At 47.4% G+C, this 22,500-nt stretch overlaps 1 protein-coding gene across 1 annotated transcript in view; it reads right to left on the reverse strand.

Annotated features, from left to right (window-relative positions):
• LOC139409794 (EH domain binding protein 1) overlaps window positions 1–22,500 on the reverse strand; it is a 388,012-nt gene that overhangs the window by 88,175 nt on the left and 277,337 nt on the right. Inside the window, exons 20-23 of the mRNA XM_071155208.1 lie at window positions 16,895–17,092; window positions 7,660–7,799; window positions 3,274–3,397; window positions 2,543–2,643 (exon numbers count right to left, since the gene is read on the reverse strand). Of these exons, the coding sequence (XP_071011309.1) occupies window positions 2,543–2,643; window positions 3,274–3,397; window positions 7,660–7,799; window positions 16,895–17,092 (563 nt within the window). The remainder of the gene's footprint in view (window positions 1–2,542; window positions 2,644–3,273; window positions 3,398–7,659; window positions 7,800–16,894; window positions 17,093–22,500) is intronic.

The following is a 22,500-nucleotide window of genomic DNA, read 5'->3' on the forward strand; positions in this document are numbered from 1 at the left end:
TTATCTGCCAGTTATAGGCCAGTTATCTGCCAGTTATAGGCCAGTTATCTGCCAGTTATCTGCCAGTTATAGGCCAGTTATCTGCCAGTTATCTGCCAGTTATAGGCCAGTTATAGGCCAGTTATCTGCCAGTTATAGGTCAGTTATCTGCCAGTTATCTGCCAGTTCTCTGCCAGTTATAGGCCAGTTATCTGCCAGTTATAGGTCAGCTATAGGCCAGTTATAGGCCAGTTATCTGCCAGTTATCTGCCAGTTATAGGCCAGTTATCTGCCAGTTATAGGCCAGTTATCTGCCAGTTATCTGCCAGTTATAGGCCAGTTATCTGCCAGTTATAGGCCCGTTATCTGCCAGTTATAGGCCAGTTATCTGCCAGTTGTAGGCCAGTTATCTGCCAGTTATCTGCCAGTTATAGGCCAGTTATCTGCCAGTTATAGGCCAGTTATCTGCCAGTTATAGGCCAGTTATCTGCCAGTTATCTGCCAGTTATAGGCCAGTTTTCTGCCAGTTATAGGTCAGCTATAGGCCAGTTATAGGCCAGTTATCTGCCAGTTATAGGCCAGTTATCTGCCAGTTATAGGCCAGTTATCTGCCAGTTATCTTCCAGTTATAGGCCAGTTATAGGCCAGTTATCTGCCAGTTATAGGCCAGTTATCTGCCAGTTATAGGCCAGTTATCTGCCAGTTATCTGCCAGTTATAGGCCAGTTATCTGCCAGTTATCTGCCAGTTATAGGTCAGCTATAGGCCAGTTATAGGCCAGTTATCTGCCAGTTATAGGCCAGTTATCTGCCAGTTATAGGCCAGTTATCTGCCAGTTGTAGGCCAGTTATCTGCCAGTTATCTTCCAGTTATAGGCCAGTTATAGGCCAGTTATCTGCCAGTTATAGGCCAGTTATCTGCCAGTTATAGGCCAGTTATCTGCCAGTTATCTGCCAGTTGTAGGCCAGTTATAGGCCAGTTATAGGCCAGTTATCTGCCAGTTGTAGGCCAGTTATAGGCCAGTTATCTGCCAGTTATAGCCCAGTTATAGGCCAGTTATAGGCCAGTTATCTGCCAGTTATAGGCCAGTTATCTGCCAGTTATAGGCCAGTTATCTGCCAGTTATCTGCCAGTTATAGGTCAGCTATAGGCCAGTTATAGGCCAGTTATCTGCCAGTTATAGGCCAGTTATCTGCCAGTTATCTGCCAGTTATAGGCCAGTTATCTGCCAGTTATAGGCCAGTTATCTGCCAGTTGTAGGCCAGTTATCTGCCAGTTATCCGCCAGTTGTAGGCCAGTTATAGGCCAGTTATCTGCCAGTTATCTGCCAGTTATAGGCCAGTTATCTGCCAGTTATAGGCCAGTTATCTGCCAGTTATCTGCCAGTTGTAGGCCAGTTATAGGCCAGTTATAGGCCAGTTATCTGCCAGTTATCTTCCAGTTATAGGCCAGTTATCTGCCAATTATAGGCCAGTTATCTGCCAGTTATGGGCCAGGTGCAGGGCTGATGCAGAGGCTTTACGGTGCGCCAGGCTGACATCTAAAGAAACAGATGACAGGAAGAAGAAGAAGAGGAGGATACAGCCTCTTGTCCCCAGCGTTTTCAGGAGACCACGTCTGAACAAGACAGAGGAAATTATCCACCTTATCAGAGGGAGGGAGGGAGGGAAAGAGAGGAGGGAGGAAGGGAGGGAGGGAGGGAGGGAGGGAGGGATGGAGGGAGGGAAGGAAGGAGGGAGGGAAAGAGAGGAGGGAGGGAAAGAGAGGAGGGAGGAAAGGAAGGAGGGAGGTATGGAGGGAGGGATAGAGGGAGGGAAAGAGAGGAGGGAGGGATGGAGGGAGGGAAAGAGAGGAGGGAGGGAAAGAGAGGAGGGAGGAAGGGGAGGAGGTATGGAAAGAGAGGAGGGAGGGAGGAAGGGAAGGAGGTATGTAGGGAAAGAGGGATGGAAAGAGAGGAGGGAGGAAGGGGAGGAGGTATGTAGGGAAAGAGGGATGGAAAGAGAGGAGGGAGGAAAGAGAGGAGGGAGGAAGGGAAGGAGGGATGGAAAGAGAGGAGGGAGGGAGGAAGGGAAGGAGGGATGTAGGGAAAGAGGGATGGAGAGATGGAAAGAGAGGAGGGAGGAAAGAGAGGAGGGAGGAAGGGAAGGAGGGATGTAGGGATGGAAATAGAGGAGGGAGGAAGGGAAGGAGGGATGTAGGGATGGAAATAGAGGAGGGAGGAAGGGAAGGAGGGATGTAGGGATGGAAATAGAGGAGGGAGGAAGGGAAGGAGGGATGTAGGGATGGAAATAGAGGAGGGAGGAAGGGAAGGAGGGATGTAGGGATGGAAATAGAGGAGGGAGGAAGGGAAGGAGGGATGTAGGGATGGAAATAGAGGAGGGAGGAAGGGAAGGAGGAATGTAGGGATGGAAATAGAGGAGGGAGGAAGGGAAGGAGGGATGTAGGGAGGGAAATAGAGTAGGGAGGAAGGGAAGGAGGGATGTAGGGATGGAAATAGAGTAGAGAGGAAGGGAAGGAGGGATGGAGGGAGGGAAAGAGAGATGAATTATCTATGCATAAATTACTTCATCTTCATAAGGCTTGCGAGCATCTGTGTCTGGTGCCAGTCCTCTCTCCTCGCCCGTCCGTCTCTGATCCTCTGGTACTGATCTCTGACGCTTTACCTCTGGAAGACAAGAAGAGAGGGATGGGAGGGGGGACAGAGAGGGACAGAGGGAGGGGGGACAGAGGGAGGGAGAGAGGAGAGAGAGAGAGGGATAGTGAGGGAGAGAGGAGAGAGAGAGGGGAGGGGGAGAGAGAGGGATAGGGAGAAAGGAGAGAGAGAGGGATAGGGAGGGAGAGAGGAGAGAGAGAGGGATAAAATGAGGGAAGGAGAGAGGGTCAGAGGGATAGGGAGGGAGAAAGGAGAGAGAGATGGGAGGGAAGGAGAGAGGGTCAGAGGGATAGGGAGGGAGAGAGGGACAGAGAGGAGAGAGAGGGGGAGGGAGGGAGGGAGAGAGGGTCAGAGGGATAGGGAGGGAGAGAGGGACAGAGAGGAGAGAGAGGGGGAGGGAGGAAGAGTAAGATGTTGAACCTGATTTGTGAGACATTCACACCTCACAGTGAGACACCTTTAGAGACCACATATACAACCACAGAGTGTGTTCTGAGAGAGACACTGTATGGTGCCATGGGGAGAGGAGGGCTAGTGTCTATTGTGTGTGTGTGTATTTATGTGTGTGTATTTATGCATGTGTGTGTGTGTGTGTGTGTGTATTTATACATGTGTGTGTGGAGATGTGTGCGTCTCTCTCACCTGGCCTGACCTCCACATACTGGCTGAAGGACCTCAGCTGTGTTTTCCTGACAGCTGGCTCCTGACTGAAGACTACAGGACCACGCAGTCTCTCTGTCGCCCTGCGCAGACGCTCTGCATTGTTCTGGACACACACACACACACACAGGCATTGTTTTTACAGTCACACACACTCTCAGTAGTGCCGAGATGCCAACAGGAGAGATGCTTTACTCTGCATTGTTTATACAGTCACACACACTCTCAGTAGTGCCGAGATGTCAACAGGAGAGATGCTTTACTCTGCATTGTTTATACAGTCACACACACTCTCAGTAGTCCTGAGATGCCAACAGGAGAGATGCTTTACTCTGCATTGTTTATACAGTCACACACACTCTCAGTAGTGCCGAGATGCCAACAGGAGAGATGCTTTACTCTGCATTGTTTATACAGTCACACACACTCTCAGTAGTCCTGAGATGTCAACAGGAGAGATGCTTTACTCTGCATTGTTTATACAGTCACACACACTCTCAGTAGTGCCGAGATGTCAACAGGAGAGATGCTTTACTCTGCATTGTTTATACAGTCACACACACTCTCAGTAGTGCCGAGATGTCAACAGGAGAGATGCTTTACTCTGCATTGTTTATACAGTCACACACACTCTCAGTAGTCCTGAGATGCCAACAGGAGAGATGCTTTACTCTGCATTGTTTATACAGTCACACACACTCTCAGTAGTCCTGAGATGTCAACAGGAGAGATGCTTTACTCTGCATTGTTTATACAGTCACACACACTCTCAGTAGTCCTGAGATGTCAACAGGAGAGATGCTTTACTCTGCATTGTTTATACAGTCACACACACTCTCAGTAGTCCTGAGATGTCAACAGGAGAGATGCTTTACTCTGCATTGTTTATACAGTCACACACACTCTCAGTAGTCCTGAGATGCCAACAGGAGAGATGCTTTACTCTGCATTGTTTATACAGTCACACACACTCTCAGTAGTCCTGAGATGTCAACAGGAGAGATGCTTTACTCTGCATTGTTTATACAGTCACACACACTCTCAGTAGTGCCGAGATGTCAACAGGAGAGATGCTTTACTCTGCATTGTTTATACAGTCACACACACTCTCAGTAGTGCCGAGATGTCAACAGGAGAGATGCTTTACTCTGCATTGTTTATACAGTCACACACACTCTCAGTAGTCCTGAGATGTCAACAGGAGAGATGCTTTACTCTGCATTGTTTATACAGTCACACACACTCTCAGTAGTCCTGAGATGTCAACAGGAGAGATGCTCTACTTCGGTACGTTGTATGTTTGTTTCTCGGGAGACAAAAGAAAAAGAAAAAAGGCATTAAGTTTCAACTGAACCCAGACGAGTCAGGAAATGAATTCAGATTATGCAAAGACTTGGCGATGCTATTGTTTTCAAACGGAAGGTGTTGAGAAGCTTCTCCTTATCAGAAGGACACACACAAACACAACCACACACACACACACACACAACCACACACACACACACACACACACACACACACACACACACACACACACACACACACACACACACACACACAGAGAGAGAAACAGTGCAGTAGCTGCAGTGGGCCCAATAAGGGGAAAGGAGCTGAGTAGATTGAGGACATCAGACCAACACTTAATAAGAGGTGAAGCAATGGAATAAAGTTGACAACTAGGGGAAACACGTTCCACTGCTTGAGATGGAGATGTGTTGTAGAGAGAGAGTTCAGCAGGGGTGTGTGTGTGTGTGTGTGTGTGTGTGTGTGTGTGTGTGTGTGTGTGTGTGTACAACAATAGCAATTTGTCTGCTTAGTTTCAAATGATGGATTTAGTATGTCAGCAATTAGTGTCCTTCTCTGGCAGTGGGCTTATTCCACTTCTGAAAGGAACAGGAGCGACTCTCTCTGGGCTTATTCTACTTCTGAAAGGAACAGGAGGGACTCTCTCTCTGGGCTTATTCCACTTCTGAAAGGAACAGGAGTGAATCTCTGGGCTTATTCCACTTCTGAAAGGAACAGGAGCGACTCTCTCTTTGGGTTTATTCTACTTCTTAAAGGAACAGGAGCGACTCTCTCCCTGGGTTTATTCCACTTCTGAAAGGAACAGGAGCGACTCTCTCTTTGGGTTTATTCTACTTCTGAAAGGAACAGGAGTGACTCTCTCTCTCTGGGTTTATTCCACTTCTGAAAGGAGCAAGAGCGACTCTCTCTTTGGGCTTATTCTACTTCTGAAAGGAACAGGAGCGACTCTCTCTCTGGGTTTATTATACTTCTGAAAGGAACAGGAGGGACTCTCTCTCTGGGCTTATTCTACTTCTGAAAGGAACAGGAGCGACTCTCTCTCTGGGTTTATTCCACTTCTGAAAGGAACAGGAGCGACTCTCTCTTTGGGTTTATTCTACTTCTGAAAGGAACAGGAGGGACTCTCTCTCTGGGCTTATTCTACTTCTGAAAGGAACAGGAGCGACTCTCTCTTTGGGCTTATTCTACTTCTGAAAGGAACAGGAGGGACTCTCTCTCTGGGCTTATTCTACTTCTGAAAGGAACAGGAGGGACTCTCTCTCTGGGCTTATTCTACTTCTGAAAGGAACAGGAGGGACTCTCTCTTTGGGCTTATTCGACTTCTGAAAGGAACAGGAGGGACTCTCTCTCTGGGCTTATTCGACTTCTGAAAGGAACAGGAGGGACTCTCTCTCTGGGCTTATTCGACTTCTGAAAGGAACAGGAGCGACTCTCTCTCCCAATTAAAAATGGTATACTTGATGTATCTATACAGAGTTAAATCTGATGACGTTTCGGTCGTCACGGTGTTCCTCTGTACGATGATTCCAACCAGTTATATTCTCTGACTGTTTCCTCTCTCAAGTTGACAACTGGTTTCTCTTTCCAATCCAGAGTTTAGGCCAGACATTTAATTACATCACTTCCTGCTTTTTCAATCGACCCAGAGCCAGTCAAAAGTATGAACTCTTCATTCATCTGTCAATCAAACAGGAGTGTGTGTGTGTGTGAGAGGGTGTGTGTGTGTGTGTGAGAGAGAGGGGGTGTGTGTAGGAGCAGATGGAGTTTCTCCTGAGGTTGAGTACACAGAGGTCAGAAGCTGAGTAGTTGCCTCTTTAAAGCCCCCCTGTGTGTACACACACACACACACACACACACACACACCCTAATACTCCTCATGTTAATGTCTAAAGACAACAAACCACCCTGGTTAAATAAACACCAGCGTCCCCCAGTATTAAAATTCCCCAAGGACCCTCCCCAAACACCTGCCCTCCTGGCCCCCTCTACATCCTGGGACAAGCAGATACCACCCCCCCCCCCTCCCCCCTCTCTCTTTATGTGTTATCAGTCATCATCGTTGCGGAGAGCTGTGGCTGAGGTGGTTTAGGCATTTTGGTCAATGTGTGTGATGGTGTGAGATGGTGTGTGTGTGTTTGTGTGGTGAGATGGTGTGTGTGTGTTTGTGTGGTGAGATGGTGTGTGTGTGTGGGGGGGGGGGGTGAGATGGTGTGTGACTAATGTTACGGGCTACTGAGCATGGCGGGGCGTTATCGTCCACCACCGAGGCTGAGCATAACACAATCACTAATGAGAGAGAGAGAGATGAGGAGAGAAAGAGAGAGAGAGAGATGAGGAGAGAAAGAGAGAGAGAGATGAGGAGAGAAAGAGAGAGAGAGATGAGGAGAGATGGGGAGAGAGAGAGAGAGAGAGAGAGAGATGAGGAGAGAGAGAGAGAGAGAGATGAGGAGAGAGAGAGAGAGAGAGAGGGGGGCTGTGTGTGTGAGATGCTCCAGCAGCCCATTCCTCCCGCCCCGAGGCCTTCTGGGAAGGCTGATCCTCCAGGGAGGGGGGGGGGGGGCAGTTTATCCTCCTTTTGTAAAGATGGAGGGATGAAGAAAGGCTGAAGGTCTCATTGGACAACAGTCTAATGTGTCTGGTTATTAACGTGCTTTATGTTGAGTTGTACCATTTAATCATTAACAGGATGAAGAAATAAGGGAAATAGAGAGAAGCCTGTTGTGTTGAGTGTGTGGTTGTGTTTGTGTGTGTGTGTGTGTGTGTGTGTGTGTGTGTGTGTGTGTGTGGTTGTGTGTGTGTGTGTGGTTGTGTTTGTGTGTGTGTGTGTGTGTGGTTGTGTTTGTGTGTGTGTGGTTGTGTTTGTGTGTGTGTGTGGCTCTGCAAACACACAGTCAATATAAGCACATTCAAAATCAATTAAAGGGATGTGATGTTGACTGTCAGTACCCCCCCCCCCCCGAAAAGGTCATAGTATATATGACAGGCCTATGTAGCGGTGTAGAGCATCATTACTATGCTGGTGTGTGTGCGTGTGTGTGTGTGTGTGTGTGTGTGTGTCCGTACCTCTGTGGGGCTGAGTGGCGAGGTGGATGAGGAGAAGGAGGGAGAGGAAGAGGAGGACGAAGGAGAGGAGGACGAGTTGGGTCCTCCAGGTCGAACCTCCATCATCTTTAGCTTCAAGTCCATGTGTTTACTGTTCACACCTGGAGAGAGAGAGAGAGAGAGAGAGAGAGACGGAGGAAGAGAGCGAGAGAGACAGAGGAAGAGAGAGAGAGAGAGACAGAGGAAGAGAGAGAGAGAAACAGAGGAAGAGAGAGAGAGAGAGAGAGAGAGAGAGAGACGGAGGAAGAGAGAGAGAGACAGAGGAAGAGAGAGAGAGAAACAGAGGAAGAGAGAGAGAGAGAGAGACGGAGGAAGAGAGAGAGAGAGAGAGAGAGAGAGAGAGAGAGACGGAGGAAGAGAGAGAGAGAGAGAGAGAGAGACGGAGGAAGAGAGAGAGAGAGGATTTCACCATGAGGTCAATGGAGACTTTAAAACAGGAGAAAACTGAGGATGGGATCAACAACATTGTAGTTACTCCACACTACTAACCTAATAGACAGAGAGAAAAGAAGGAAGCCTGAATAGAATACAAATATTCCAACACATGGATCCTGTTTGCAACAAGGAACTAAAGTCAAATATCAAAAAAATGTATAAAAGAAATGTACTTTATGTCCTGAATGGAATCCAACACAACACATCACTAAGTACCACTCTTCATGGTGGTGGCTGCATCATGTTATGGGTATGCTTGTCATCGTAAAGAACTAGGGAGTTCTTTAGGATAAAAAGAAATGGAGTAGAGCTAAGTACAGGGTAAATCCTAGAGGAAAACCTGGTTCAGTCTGCTTTCCAAACGCCACTGGGAGATCAACTCACCTTTCAGCAGGACAATAACCTAAAACACAAGGCCAAATCTACACTGGAGTTGCTGACCAAGATGACAGTAAATGTTCCTGAGTGGCCTAGTTACAATACATTAAACAAAACATATATATTTCCCCCTGATTTTGATCTGGTCTCATCTCTGCAACTCCCCAAAGGGCTCGGGACGCGGAGGTCAAGTCATGACCCGACTAACCGCACTTCTTAAAGGCCCGCCTGCTCACCCCGGAAGCCAGCCGCACCAATGTGCCGCACCAATGACCATCCCCTAACCAGGACGACGCTGGGCCAAACACTCCCCTAACCAGGACAACGCTGGGCCAAACCCTCCCCTAACCAGGACGACGCTGGGCCAAACCCTCCCCTAACCAGGACAACGCTGGGCCAAACCCTCCCCTAACCAGGACGACGCTGGGCCAAACACTCCCCTAACCAGGACGACGCTGGGCCAAACCCTCCCCTAACCAGGACAACGCTGGGCCAAACCCTCCCCTAACCAGGACGACGCTGGGCCAAACCCTCCCCTAACCAGGACAACGCTGGGCCAAACCCTCCCCTAACCAGGACGACGCTGGGCCAAACACTCCCCTAACCAGGACGACGCTGGGCCAAACCCTCCCCTAACCAGGACAACGCTGGGCCAAACCCTCCCCTAACCAGGACGACGCTGGACCAAACCCTCCCCTAACCAGGACGATGCTGGGCCAAACCCTCCCCTAAACAGGACGACGCTGGGCCAAACCCTCCCCTAACCAGAACAACGCTATGCCACTTGGGAGGCCCCTAGTTACAGTTTTGACTTAAATCTGCTTGAAAATCTACGGCAAGACTTGATAATGGTTGTCTAACAACGATCAACAACCAACTTGACAGAGCTTGAAGAATTAAAAAAATTAATTATGGGCAAATGTTGTACAACCCAGGCGTGGAAAGCTCTTAGAAACTTACCCAGAAACACTCACAGCTGTAATCGCTGGGTGACTAACATGTATTGACTTAGCGGTGTGAATAATTATGTCAATTAGATATTTCTGTACTTCATTTTCAATACAATTGCAAACATTTCTAAAAACACATTTTCACTTTGTCATTATGGGATATTGTGTGTAGATGGGTGAGAATAAAACATATATATTTAATCCACTTTGAATTCAGTAACAACACAATGTGGAATAAGTCAAGGGGTATGAATACTTTCTGAAGGCTCTGTTTATACACATAAACACGGACAAGCACACACACACACACACACACACACACACACACACGCACGCACGCACACACACACAAGCACACGCACACACAAGCACACGCACACACAAGCACACGCACACACGCGCGTGCACACACACACACACACACACACACACACACACATAAACACACACAAGCACACACACACACGCACACACGCGCGTGCACACACACACACACACACATAAATGGATAGATGCAGAATATATCTCTCGTATTGAAACATTGCAACACAGAAGAAGTGTGGGTAACTCAGTCAGCAGGCGTAAGGGACAACAGTGGGTAACAGAGACGGCTTGGTTTGCATTTCAGTCATATCTCTGATTTCTGCCTGAGCACACTAGCAGATAACAGATCCACACACACACACACACACACACACACAGTAAAGATATATACATATATATGTGAGGGAGATAGTGATCTGGATTGAATAAGCTGTTTGGGAAGAGAGGGGCGTGACACTGAGTATACATACTGGAATAGAACTATCAGACTAGAGAGAGAGATGGAGGGGGAGAGATGGAGGGAGAGAGATGGAGGGGGAGAGATTGAGGGGGAGAGAGGGGCGTGACACTGAGTATACATACTGGAATAAAACTATCAGACTAGAGAGAGAGATGGAGGGGGAGAGATTGAGGGGGAGAGATTGAGGGGGAGAGAGGTGGAGGGGGAGAGATTGAGGGGGAGAGAGATGGAGGGGGAGAGATTGAGGGGGAGAGATTGAGGGGGAGAGGTGGAGGGGCAGAGAGGTGGAGGGGGAGAGGTGGAGGGGGAGAGGTGGAGGGGGAGAGGTGGAGGGGGAGAGAGATGGAGGGGGAGAGGTGGAGGGGGAAGGAGATGGGGGGAGAGATGGAGGGGGAGAGGTGGATGGGGAGAGATGAGGGGGAGAGATGGAGGGGGGAGAGAGATGAGGGGGGAGAGGTGGAGGGGAGAGAGGTGGAGGAGGGATAAAGAGATGAGGGGGGAGAGAGATAGATGGGGAGAGGTGGAGGAGAAAGAAAGAGAGGGGGAGAGAGATGGGTGGGGAGAGGTGGAGAAGAGTGAAAGAGGGGGAGAGAGATGGGTGGGGAGAGGTGGAGAAGAGAGAAAGAGAGGGGGAGAGAGATGGGTGGGGAGAAGTGGAGGAGCGAGAAAGAGAGGGAGAGAGATGGGTGGGGAGAGGTGGAGGAGAGAGAAAGAAAGAGATCCCTGATGGACGATGAAGACACACCTGGTCTGGCTGAGACCCTCTCCAGTCTGGCCAACACAGCACAGGATGGGCACAGCTGTACAAATTATGTTCTGATGTCGTTTGGCCTCTCATCTCTTCATTCTCTCCTCTTTACCCAACCCTCTCCCTTCCCTCTTTCCTTCCCTCCTTCTCTCTTTCCATCCCTCTCCCTTCCATCTTCCCTTCCCTCTTTCCTTCCCTCCTTCCCTCTCCCTTCCCTTTCCTCTTTACTTCCTTCCCTTCCCTCTTTCCTTCCCTCCTTCCCTCTCCCTTCCCTTTCCCTTCCCTCTTTACTATCTTCCCTCCTCTCTTTCCTTCCCTCCTTCTCTCTTTCCTTCCCTCCTTTCTTTCCTTCCCTCCTTCTCTCTTTCCTTCCCTCCTTCCCTCTCCCTTCCCTCTTTCCTTCCCTCCTCTCTTTCCTTCCCTCCTTCTCTCTTTCCTTCCCTCTTTCCTTCCCTCCTTCTCTCTTTCCTTCCCTCTTTCCTTCCCTCTCCCTTCTCTTTCCTTCTCTTTCCCTACGGTGTTTATCTCACTCTGTCTCTCTATACCTCCCTCTCTGTACCACTCCATCTCTCTCTCTTCCAGCTCCACTTGTCAGGCCTGGTAATCACAGTGCTGGTCTTGCCCTCACGTCCACACACACACGTCCACACACACGCACACACACACTCTCTCTCTCTCTCTCTCTCTCTCTCTCTCTCTCTCTCTCTCTCGGGGGTGTCCTGCCAGGGCTGAGCACTGGGCTGGAGGAGATGAAAGGGCAGGAGGGAGACCATTTCATGTGTGACCCTCTCTCCACACACACTTATCAGGGTCGGGCAGAGAGCCTGGGTGAAGGCGTCCAAAACTTTGCCCGTCTCAGATGGCCAGGTACTCATACATACATAACAGGGAAATACACACATAACAGGTACTCACACATACATAACAGGTACTCACACATACATAACAGGGAAATATACACACACACACACACATACGAGGTGGGGGTCATTCAGTCAGCAGACGAGTAAGGGAAAACAGTGTGTAACAGAGATGGTTTGGATTGCACACACACACACACACACACACACACACACACACACACACACACACACACACACACACACACGCACACACACATGCACACACACACACGAGGAGGGAAGTGAGGACTGGAGAGATGACAGAGCTCTGGTATACCTATTATAATAATTATCCAATGAGTTACTAGGGTACCAGATATACACTGCTCACAAAAATAAAGGGAACACTTAAACAACACAATATAACTCCAAGTCAATCACACTTCTGTAAAATCAAACTGTCCACTTAGGAAGCAACACTGATTGACAATACATTTCACATGCTGTTGTGCAAATGGAATAGACAACAGGTGGAAATTATAGGCAATTAGCAAGAGACCCCCAATAAAGGAGTGGTTCTGCAGGTGGTGACCACAGACCACTTCTCAGTTCCTATGCTTCCTGGCTGATGTTTTGGTCACTTTTGAATGCTGGTGGTGCTTTCACTCTAGTGGTAGCATGAGACGGAGTCTACAACCCACACAAGTGGCTCAGGTAGTGCAGCTCATCCAGGATGGTATATCAATGCGAGCTGTGGCAAGAAGGTTTGCTGTGTCTGTCAGCGTAGTGTCCAGAGCAGAGAGGCGCTACCAGGAGACAGGCCAGTACATCAGGAGATGTGGAGGAGGCCGTAGGAGGGCAACAACCCAGCAGCAGGACCGCTACCTCCGCCTTTGTGCAAGGAGGAGCAGGAGGAGCACTGCCAGAGCCCTGCAAAATGACCTCCAGCAGGCCACAAATGTGCACGTGTCTGCTCAAACGGTCAGAAACAGACTCCATGAGGGTGGTATGAGGGCCCGACGTCCACAGGTGGGGGTTGTGCTTACAGCCCAACACCGTGCAGGACGTTTGGCATTTGCCAGAGAACACCAAGATTGTCAAATTCGCCACTGGCGCCCTGTGCTCTTCAAAGATCAATGCAGGTTCACACTGAGCACATGTGACAGACGTGACAGAGTCTGGAGACGCCGTGGAGAACGTTCTGCTGCCTGCAACATCCTCCAGCATGACCGGTTTGGTGGTGGGTCAGTCATGGTGTGGGGTGGCATTTCTTTGGGGGGCCGCACAGCCCTCCATATGCTCGCCAGAGGTAGCCTGACTGCCATTAGGTACCGAGATGAGATCCTCAGACCCCTTGTGAGACCATATGCTGGTGCGGTTGGCCCTGGGTTCCTCCGAATGCAAGACAATGCTAGACCTCATGTGGCTGGAGTGTGTCAGCAGTTCCTGCAAGAGGAAGGCATTGATGCTATGGACTGGCCCGCCCGTTCCCCAGACCTGAATCCAATTGAGCACATCTGAGACATCATGTCTCGCTCCATCCACCAACGCCACGTTGCACCACAGACTGTCCAGGAGTTGGCGGATGCTTTAGTCCAGGTCTGGGAGGAGATCCCTCAGGAGACCATCCGCTACCTCATCAGGAGCATGCCCAGGCGTTGTAGGGAGGTCATACAGGCACGTGGAGGCCACACACACTACTGAGCCTCATTTTGACTTGTTTTAAGGACATTACATCAAAGTTGGATCAGCCTGTAGTGTGGTTTTCCACTTTAATTTTGAGTGTGACTCCAAATCCAGACCTCCATGGGTTGATAAAATTGATTTCCATTGATCATTTTTGTGTGATTTTGTTGTCAGCACATTCAACTATGTAAAGAAATAAGTATTTAATAAGAATATTTCATTCATTCAGATCTAGGATGTGTTATTTTAGTGTTCCCTTTATTTATTTGAGCAGTGTATTTTAGTCTACCAGATATATATTAGGGTAGCAGATATATATTAGTCTACCAGATATATATTAGGGTAGCAGATATATATTAGTCTACCAGATATATATTAGGGTAGCAGATATATATTAGTCTACCATATATATATTAGTCTACCAGATATATATTAGGGTAGCAGATATATATTAGGGTAGCAGATATATTTTAGTCTACCAGATATATATTAGGGTAGCAGATATATATTAGTCTACCAGATATATATTAGGGTAGCAGATATATTTTAGTCTACCAGATATATATTAGGGTAGCAGATATATATTAGTCTACCAGATATATATTAGTCTACCAGATATATATTAGGGTAGCAGATATATTTTAGTCTACCAGATATATATTAGGGTAGAAGATATATATTAGGGTAGAAGATATATATTAGTCTACCAGATATATATTAGTCTACCAGATATATATTAGGGTAGCAGATATATATTAGGGTAGCAGATATATTTTAGTCTACCAGATATATATTAGGGTAGCAGATATATATTAGTCTACCAGATATATATTAGGGTACCAGATATATATTGGTCTACCAGATATATATTAGGGTAGCAGATATATTTTAGTCTAGCAGATATATATTAGTCTACCAGATATATATTAGGGTAGCAGATATATTTTAGTCTACCAGATATATATTAGGGTAGAAGATATATTTTAGTCTACCAGATATATATTAGGGTAGCAGATATATATTAGTCTACCAGATATATATTAGGGTAGCAGATATATTTTAGTCTACCAGATATATATTAGGGTAGCAGATATATATTAGTCTACCAGATATATATTAGGGTAGCAGATATATATTAGGGTAGCAGATATATATTAGTCTACCAGATATATATTAGTCTACCAGATATATATTAGGTTACCAGATATATATTAGGGTAGCAGATATATATTAGGGTAGCAGATATATATTAGTCTACCAGATATATATTCGTCTACCAGATATATATTAGGGTAGAAGATATATTTTAGTCTACCAGATATATATTAGGGTAGCAGATATATATTAGTCTACCAGATATATATTAGGGTAGCAGATATATATTAGTCTACCAGATATATATTAGTCTACCAGATATATATTAGGGTAGCAGATATATATTAGGGTACCAGATATATATTAGTCTACCAGATATATATTAGTCTACCAGATATATATTAGGGTAGCAGATATATATTGGGGTAAAATATATATATTATTCTACCAGATATATATTAGGGTAGCAGATATATATTAGGGTAGCAGATATATATTAGTCTAGCAGATATATATTAGTCTACCAGATATATATTAGTCTACCAGATATATATTAGGATAGCAGATATATATATTAGGGTAGCAGATATATATTGGGGTAAAATATATATATTATTCTACCAGATATATATTAGGGTAGCAGATATATATTAGGGTAGCAGATATATATTAGTCTAGCAGATATATATTAGTCTACCAGATATATATTAGTCTACCAGATATATATTAGGATAGCAGATATATATTAGGGTAGCAGGTATATATTGGGGTAAAATATATATATTATTCTACCAGATATATATTAGGGTACCAGATATATATTAGTCTACCAGATATATATTAGGGTAGCAGATATATATTGGGGTAAAATATATATATTATTCTACCAGATATATATTAGGGTAGCAGATATATATTAGGGTAGCAGATATATATTAGGGTAGCAGATATATTTTAGTCTACCAGATATATATTAGGGTAGCAGATTAATATTAGGGTAGCAGATATATATTGGGGTAGCAGATATATTTTAGTCTACCAGATATATATTGGGGTAGCAGATATATTTTAGTCTACCAGATATATATTAGGGTACCAGATATATTTTAGTCTACCAGATATATATTGGGATAGCAGATATATATTAGGGTAGAAGATATATATTAGGGTAGCAGATATATATTGGGGTAGATATTGGTGTAGCAGATATATATTAGGGTAGCAGATATATATTGGGGTAGATATTGGTGTAGCGGGTATATATTAGGGTAGCAGATATATATTAGGGTACCAGATATATTTTAGTCTACCAGATATATATTGGGATAGCAGATATATATTAGGGTAGCAGATATATATTGGGGTAGCAGATATATATTGGGGTAGCAGATATATATTAGGGTAGCAGATATATATTGGGGTAGCAGATATATATTGGGGTAGAAGATAGGGAAGCCTGTTATGAAGTGCTGTTTAGGTGAAGTGCTCAGTAGAGGGTCCTGTCGAGGATGTTTTATCTGGCACCTCTTGAAACAGGCGGTTTATCAACAGGTAGTGTCTGTCCCACATGGCACCCTATTCCCTAGGTAGTGCACTGGTTCTAGTTAGTTTTGACCACAGCCCTGGGTCTTTGTGCTCTGCACTACTTAGGGGACGGAGCCATTTGCAACGCAGCTGCAGAACGAAGCATCACAACAACCTCTCCCTTCATAAGGACCGTCTCTGTGACAAAGGTCTTCATCACCAGAAAACTAGTGAAATTAAACGAGTCGTGAGGAAAACGACAAAACCCACAGAGAAAACAAATAGCGGAGATACTGCTGCTTCAAAGACACACTGTTTATTGTTCTGTTTTCATGTTCTCCTTCCTTTCTGTTTTCTTTAACCCTTTACTGCCTATCTCCTATTGGCAGAACAGGGACGCAAAACGCTGGGGAAAAAGTAATTAACTTACCTCTGAAAACATTTCACAAATGCTTTTCTCAAGATATGATTTTTTTATTGTCTAGGGAGAACTTTTTGCAGTTGTTTTTTAATGACTAGTTTTAATAAAATTGTACAGGAATAGAAAAACAAACAAAGCCAGTCTCAGAACTTTAGAATCTGCTACAGGCCAATGGGATCCCAGCTAGCCATGACTCAAGCCAATGAGAAGCAGAGGTCAAAGGGGAAAGTGGAGTCGTGCACATGAGGGGTGAGTTACAGACCGACAAAACAGAGAGAGCAAACAAACAAGCAGAAGCACCAGCACACAGCCAGTTAGTGGTGGTCCCTTTACCCAGAAAGGTTAGCTCAGAGCTGGGGTTAGTAGACTCCTGATGCCCCTGGATGGTGGAGGAGGTCGGAGGGGCCTCAGGAGGGTTAGTATCTACCGCAGCAGCCTCTGTCACAGTTTCATCATGGTGATCTTCCTCATCTCTCCCCCCCTCCTCCTCCTCACCCCCATTATCATCACCTGCATCTCCATCCAACACATCTACAGATGAGAAACAGAGAGAGAGACAGAGAGAGAGACAGAGAGGGAGACAGAGAGGGAGACAGAGAGGGAGACAGAGAGAGAGACATAGAGGGAGACAGAGAGAGACAGAAAGAGAGACAGAAAGAGAGACAGAGAGAGAGACAGAGAGAGATGGAGCGAGAGAGAAAGATAGAGAGAGAGAGGGAAAGAAAGAGAGAAAGAAAGATGGAAGGAGAGAGAGAGGCAAAGAAAGAGAGAAAGAAAGATGGAAGGTGAGAGAGAGGGAAAGAAAGAGAGAAATAAATATGGACGGAGAGAGGGAAAGAAAGAGAGAAATAAATATGGACGGAGAGAGGGAAAGAAAGAGAGAAAGAAAGATGGAAGGAGAGAGAGAGGGAAAGAAAGAGAGAAAGAAAGATGGAAGGAGAGAGAGAGGGAAAGAACGAGAGAAAGAAAGATGGAAGGAAAGAGAGAGGGAAAGAGAGCAGTATTTCTATGTTAGTGCATGTTAATGGTTATGTGAAGCCATGCTGGTTCCCTAGAGAAGGTAAGGACATATCAATGTGTTGTGAAAACACAGCAGGCCCCACTTAAGTGTGTCTGTCTGTGTACCTGTCTGTGTGTCTACCTGTCTGTGTACCTGTCTGTCTGTCTCTACAGACTAACTGAAGCAGAGCAATCACCATCACCAGATAAATCACAGCTCTGTTCAGGCATCGCTGCCGTGACAACAGCTACAGATAAAGAATAAAAACTAAACAAAAACAAAACATGAAAACACATATTACATTAAGCCTCCCGACGGGACAAAACTAAATCAACACAAACAATAAAACAATATCAAACAGAAAAGGTCAATCCTGCTGTATGAATAAATGGACTCAAAAGAAAACTAAAACAAAACAACTGATGTTTGACATGGAGAGTCTCCTTCCCTCCCACCCGTTCTCTGACACTTAGAGGTAGAAGGAGAGAGAGACAAGGAGAGTCTCCTTCCCTCCCACCTGTTCTCTGACACTTAGTGGTAGGAGGAGAGAGAGACAAGGAGAGTCTCCTTCCCTCCCACCTGTTCTCTGACACTTAGTGGTAGGAGGAGAGAGAGACAAGGAGAGTCTCCTTCCCTCCCACCTGTTCTCTGACACTTAAGAGGTAGAAGGAGAGAGAGACAAGGAGAGTCTCCTTCCCTCCCACCTGTTCTCTGACACTTAGTGGTAGGAGGAGAGAGAGACAAGGAGAGTCTCCTTCCCTCCCACCCGTTCTCTGACACTTAGTGGTAGGAGGAGAGAGAGACAAGGAGAGTCTCCTTCCCTCCCACCTGTTCTCTGACACTTAGTGGTAGGAGGAGAGAGAGACAAGGAGAGTCTCCTTCCCTCCCACCTGTTCTCTGACACTTAGTGGTAGGAGGAGAGAGAGACAAGGAGAGTCTCCTTCCCTCCCACCTGTTCTCTGACACTTAGTGGTAGGAGGAGAGAGAGACAAGGAGAGTCTCCTTCCCTCCCACCTGTTCTCTGACACTTAGTGGTAGGAGGAGAGAGAGACAAGGAGAGTCTCCTTCCCTCCCACCTGTTCTCTGACACTTAGTGGTAGGAGGAGAGAGAGACAAGGAGAGTCTCCTTCCCTCCCACCTGTTCTCTGACACTTAGAGGTAGGAGGAGAGAGAGACAAGGAGAGTTCCTTCCCTCCCACCTGTTCTCTGACACTTAGTGGTAGGAGGAGAGAGAGACAAGGAGAGTCTCCTTCCCTCCCACCCGTTCTCTGACACTTAGTGGTAGGAGGAGAGAGAGACAAGGAGAGTCTCCTTCCCTCCCACCTGTTCTCTGACTCTTAGAGGTAGGAGGAGAGAGAGACAAGGAGAGTCTCCTTCCCTCCCACCCGTTCTCTGACACTTAGAGGTAGGAGGAGAGAGAGACAAGGAGAGTCTCCTTCCCTCCCACCCGTTCTCTGACACTTAGTGGTAGGAGGAGAGAGAGACAAGGAGAGTCTCCTTCCCTCCCACCTGTTCTCTGACACTTAGTGGTAGGAGGAGAGAGAGACAAGGAGAGTCTCCTTCCCTCCCACCCGTTCTCTGACACTTAGAGGTAGGAGGAGAGAGAGACAAGGAGAGTCTCCTTCCCTCCCACCCGTTCTCTGACACTTAGAGGTAGGAGGAGAGAGAGACAAGGAGAGTTCCTTCCCTCCCACCTGTTCTCTGACACTTAGTGGTAGGAGGAGAGAGAGACAAGGAGAGTCTCCTTCCCTCCCACCTGTTCTCTGACACTTAGTGGTAGGAGGAGAGAGAGACAAGGAGAGTCTCCTTCCCTCCCACCCGTTCTCTGACACTTAGTGGTAGGAGGAGAGAGAGAGACAAGGAGAGTCTCCTTCCCTCCCACCCGTTCTCTGACACTTAGTGGTAGGAGGAGAGAGAGACAAGGAGAGTCTCCTTCCCTCCCACCTGTTCTCTGACACTTAGTGGTAGGAGGAGAGAGAGACAAGGAGAGTCTCCTTCCCTCCCACCTGTTCTCTGACACTTAGTGGTAGGAGGAGAGAGAGACAAGGAGAGTCTCCTTCACTCCCACCCATTCTCTGACACTTAGTGGTAGGAGGAGAGAGAGACAAGGAGAGTCTCCTTCCCTCCCACCTGTTCTCTGACACTTAGTGGTAGGAGGAGAGAGAGACAAGGAGAGTCTCCTTCCCTCCCACCCGTTCTCTGACACTTAGTGGTAGGAGGAGAGAGAGACAAGGAGAGTCTCCTTCCCTCCCACCCGTTCTCTGACACTTAGAGGTAGGAGGAGAGAGAGACAAGGAGAGTCTCCTTCCCTCCCACCCGTTCTCTGACACTTAGTGGTAGGAGGAGAGAGAGACAAGGAGAGTCTCCTTCCCTCCCACCCGTTCTCTGACACTTAGAGGTAGGAGGAGAGAGAGACAAGGAGAGTCTCTTTCCCTCCCACCTGTTCTCTGACACTTAGTGGTAGGAGGAGAGAGAGACAAGGAGAGTCTCCTTCCCTCCCACCTGTTCTCTGACACTTAGTGGTAGGAGGAGAGAGAGACAAGGAGAGTCTCCTTCCCTCCCACCTGTTCTCTGACACTTAGTGGTAGGAGGAGAGAGAGACAAGGAGAGTCTCCTTCCCTCCCACCCGTTCTCTGACACTTAGTGGTAAGAGGAGAGAGAGACAAGGAGAGTCTCCTTCCCTCCCACCTGTTCTCTGACACTTAGTGGTAGGAGGAGAGAGAGACAAGGAGAGTCTCCTTCCCTCCCACCCGTTCTCTGACACTTAGTGGTAGGAGGAGAGAGAGACAAGGAGAGTCCCCTTCCCACCCACCCGTTCTCTGACACTTAGAGGTAGGAGGAGAGAGAGACAAGGAGAGTCTCCTTTCCTCCCACCCGTTCTCTGACACTTAGAGGTAGGAGGAGAGAGAGACAAGGAGAGAGAGGGGAGGGAGAGAAGGAGAAGAGAGAGAGGCAGAAACAGAGGGAGGAAGAGAGAGAGACAAGGAGAGAGAGGGGAGGGAGAGAAGGAGAAGAGAGACAGGCAGAAACAGAGGGAGGAAGAGAGAGTAACAGGAAAAAGAGGGAGAGAGCGAAAAATAACGGGTGAAAGAGAGAGAGAGAAAAGCGAGAGAGAGAAAGACTCAAGGAAAAAGAGAGGGAGAGCATTTTCAGTTTTTAATTTGGTTTCTGTGATGTGTGGCGAGAGCGCGTGCGAGCGAGCGTGGAGCGCGGGTGGCTGGTTAACGCTAGCTAATTAAAGGAGGCTATGGTGATGGAGTTTGGAAAGTTTGCAGGCAGGCAGGCAGGCGGGCGGTGGAAGGGGCAGTCTCCCTCCTTCAGCCCAGGTCTGAATTAACAGGACCCTGAGTGGTGGAGGGAATGATGGAGGAGAGAGGAGGGAGCGGGGCTAGGATTAGGCGTTCTGCACGGCAGGCCTTGTGCATCAGGCCCACAGCGCTGCTCTTCTCCTCCTCTTCTCCCCCTTTCCTCTCCTCCTCCTCCCTGACACCATTTTTAATGAGATCCACAATTAGCCAGACTCAAAAAGGCAGAAAGAGCAAATAAACCAAACTGCATCTTCCTCCCTCCTCTTCCTCCTGTCTCACTCATCTCCTCTCTTCCTCCTGTCTCACTCATCTCCTCTCTCTTCCTGTCTCACTCATCTCCTCTCTCTTCCTGTCTCACTCATCTCCTCTCTCTCCTGTCTCACTCATCTCCTCTCTTTCCTGTCTCACTCATCTTCTCTCTCTTCCTGTCTCACTCATCTTCTCTCTCTTCCTCTCTCACTCATCTTCTCTCTCTTCCTGTCTCACTCATCTCCTCTCTTCCTCCTGTCTCACTCATCTCCTCTCTCTCCTGTCTCACTCATCTCCTCTCTCTCCTGTCTCACTCATCTCCTCTCTCTTCCTCCTGTCTCACTCATCTCCTCTCTCTTCCTGTCTCTCTCATCTCCTCTCTCTTCCTGTCTCTCTCATCTCCTCTCTTCTTCCTGTCTCTCTCATCTCCTCTCTTCCTGTCTCACTCATCTCCTCTCTCTTCCTGTCTCACTCATCTCCTCTCTCTTCCTGTCTCTCTCTCCTGTCTCACTCATCTCCTCTCCTCCTGTTTCACTAGTCTCCGCTCTCTTCCTGTCTCTCTCTCCTCCTGTCTCACTCATCTCTCTCCTTCTATTCCTTAGTCTGTTTTCCTCACACTCTCTTTATTATGTATCTTGTTCTGTCTCTCTCTCTTCTTCATCCTCTCCTTATTCTCTCTCTCTCTCTTCTTCATCCTCTCCTTATTCTCTCTCTCTCTTTTCTTCATCCTCTCCTTATTCTCTCTCTCTCTCTTTTCTTCATCCTCTCCTTATTCTCTCTCTTCTTCATCCTCTCCTTATTCTCTGTCTCTCTCTTTTCTTCATCCTCTCCCTCTCTCTCTCTTCTTCATCCTCTCCTTATTCTCCCTGTCTCTCTCTTTTCTTCATCCTCTCGTTATTCTCTCTGTCTCTCTCTGAGAGAGACAAAGAAGACATAGATAATAATTCTGCTGTCCCTTGACGCTGTGAGAAAGTGACACAATATACTACAAGCAGCATGATAGTAAAGCTCCTCCCCTATGCTGCCCAGTCACATGGGTCGCTGTCTGCTCCTCCCCTATGCTGCCCAGTCACGTGGGTCGTCTGTTCCCCTCCTGTGCTGCCCAGTCACGTGGGTCGTCTGTTCGCCTCCTATGCTGCCCAGTCACGTGGGTCGTCTGTTCCCCTCCTGTGCTGCCCAGTCACGTGGGTCGTCGTCTGTTCCCCTCCTGTGCTGCCCAGTCACGTGGGTCGTCTGTTCCCCTCCTATGCTGCCCAGTCACGTGGGTCGTCTGTTCCCCTCCTATGCTGCCCAGTCACGTGGGTCGTCTGTTCCCCTCCTATGCTGCCCAGTCACGTGGGTCGTCTGTTCCCCTCCTATGCTGTCCAGTCACGTGGGTCGTC

The sequence above is a fragment of the Oncorhynchus clarkii genome, chromosome 1 (genome assembly GCF_045791955.1).
Source record: "Oncorhynchus clarkii lewisi isolate Uvic-CL-2024 chromosome 1, UVic_Ocla_1.0, whole genome shotgun sequence".
NCBI lineage: Eukaryota > Metazoa > Chordata > Actinopteri > Salmoniformes > Salmonidae > Oncorhynchus > Oncorhynchus clarkii.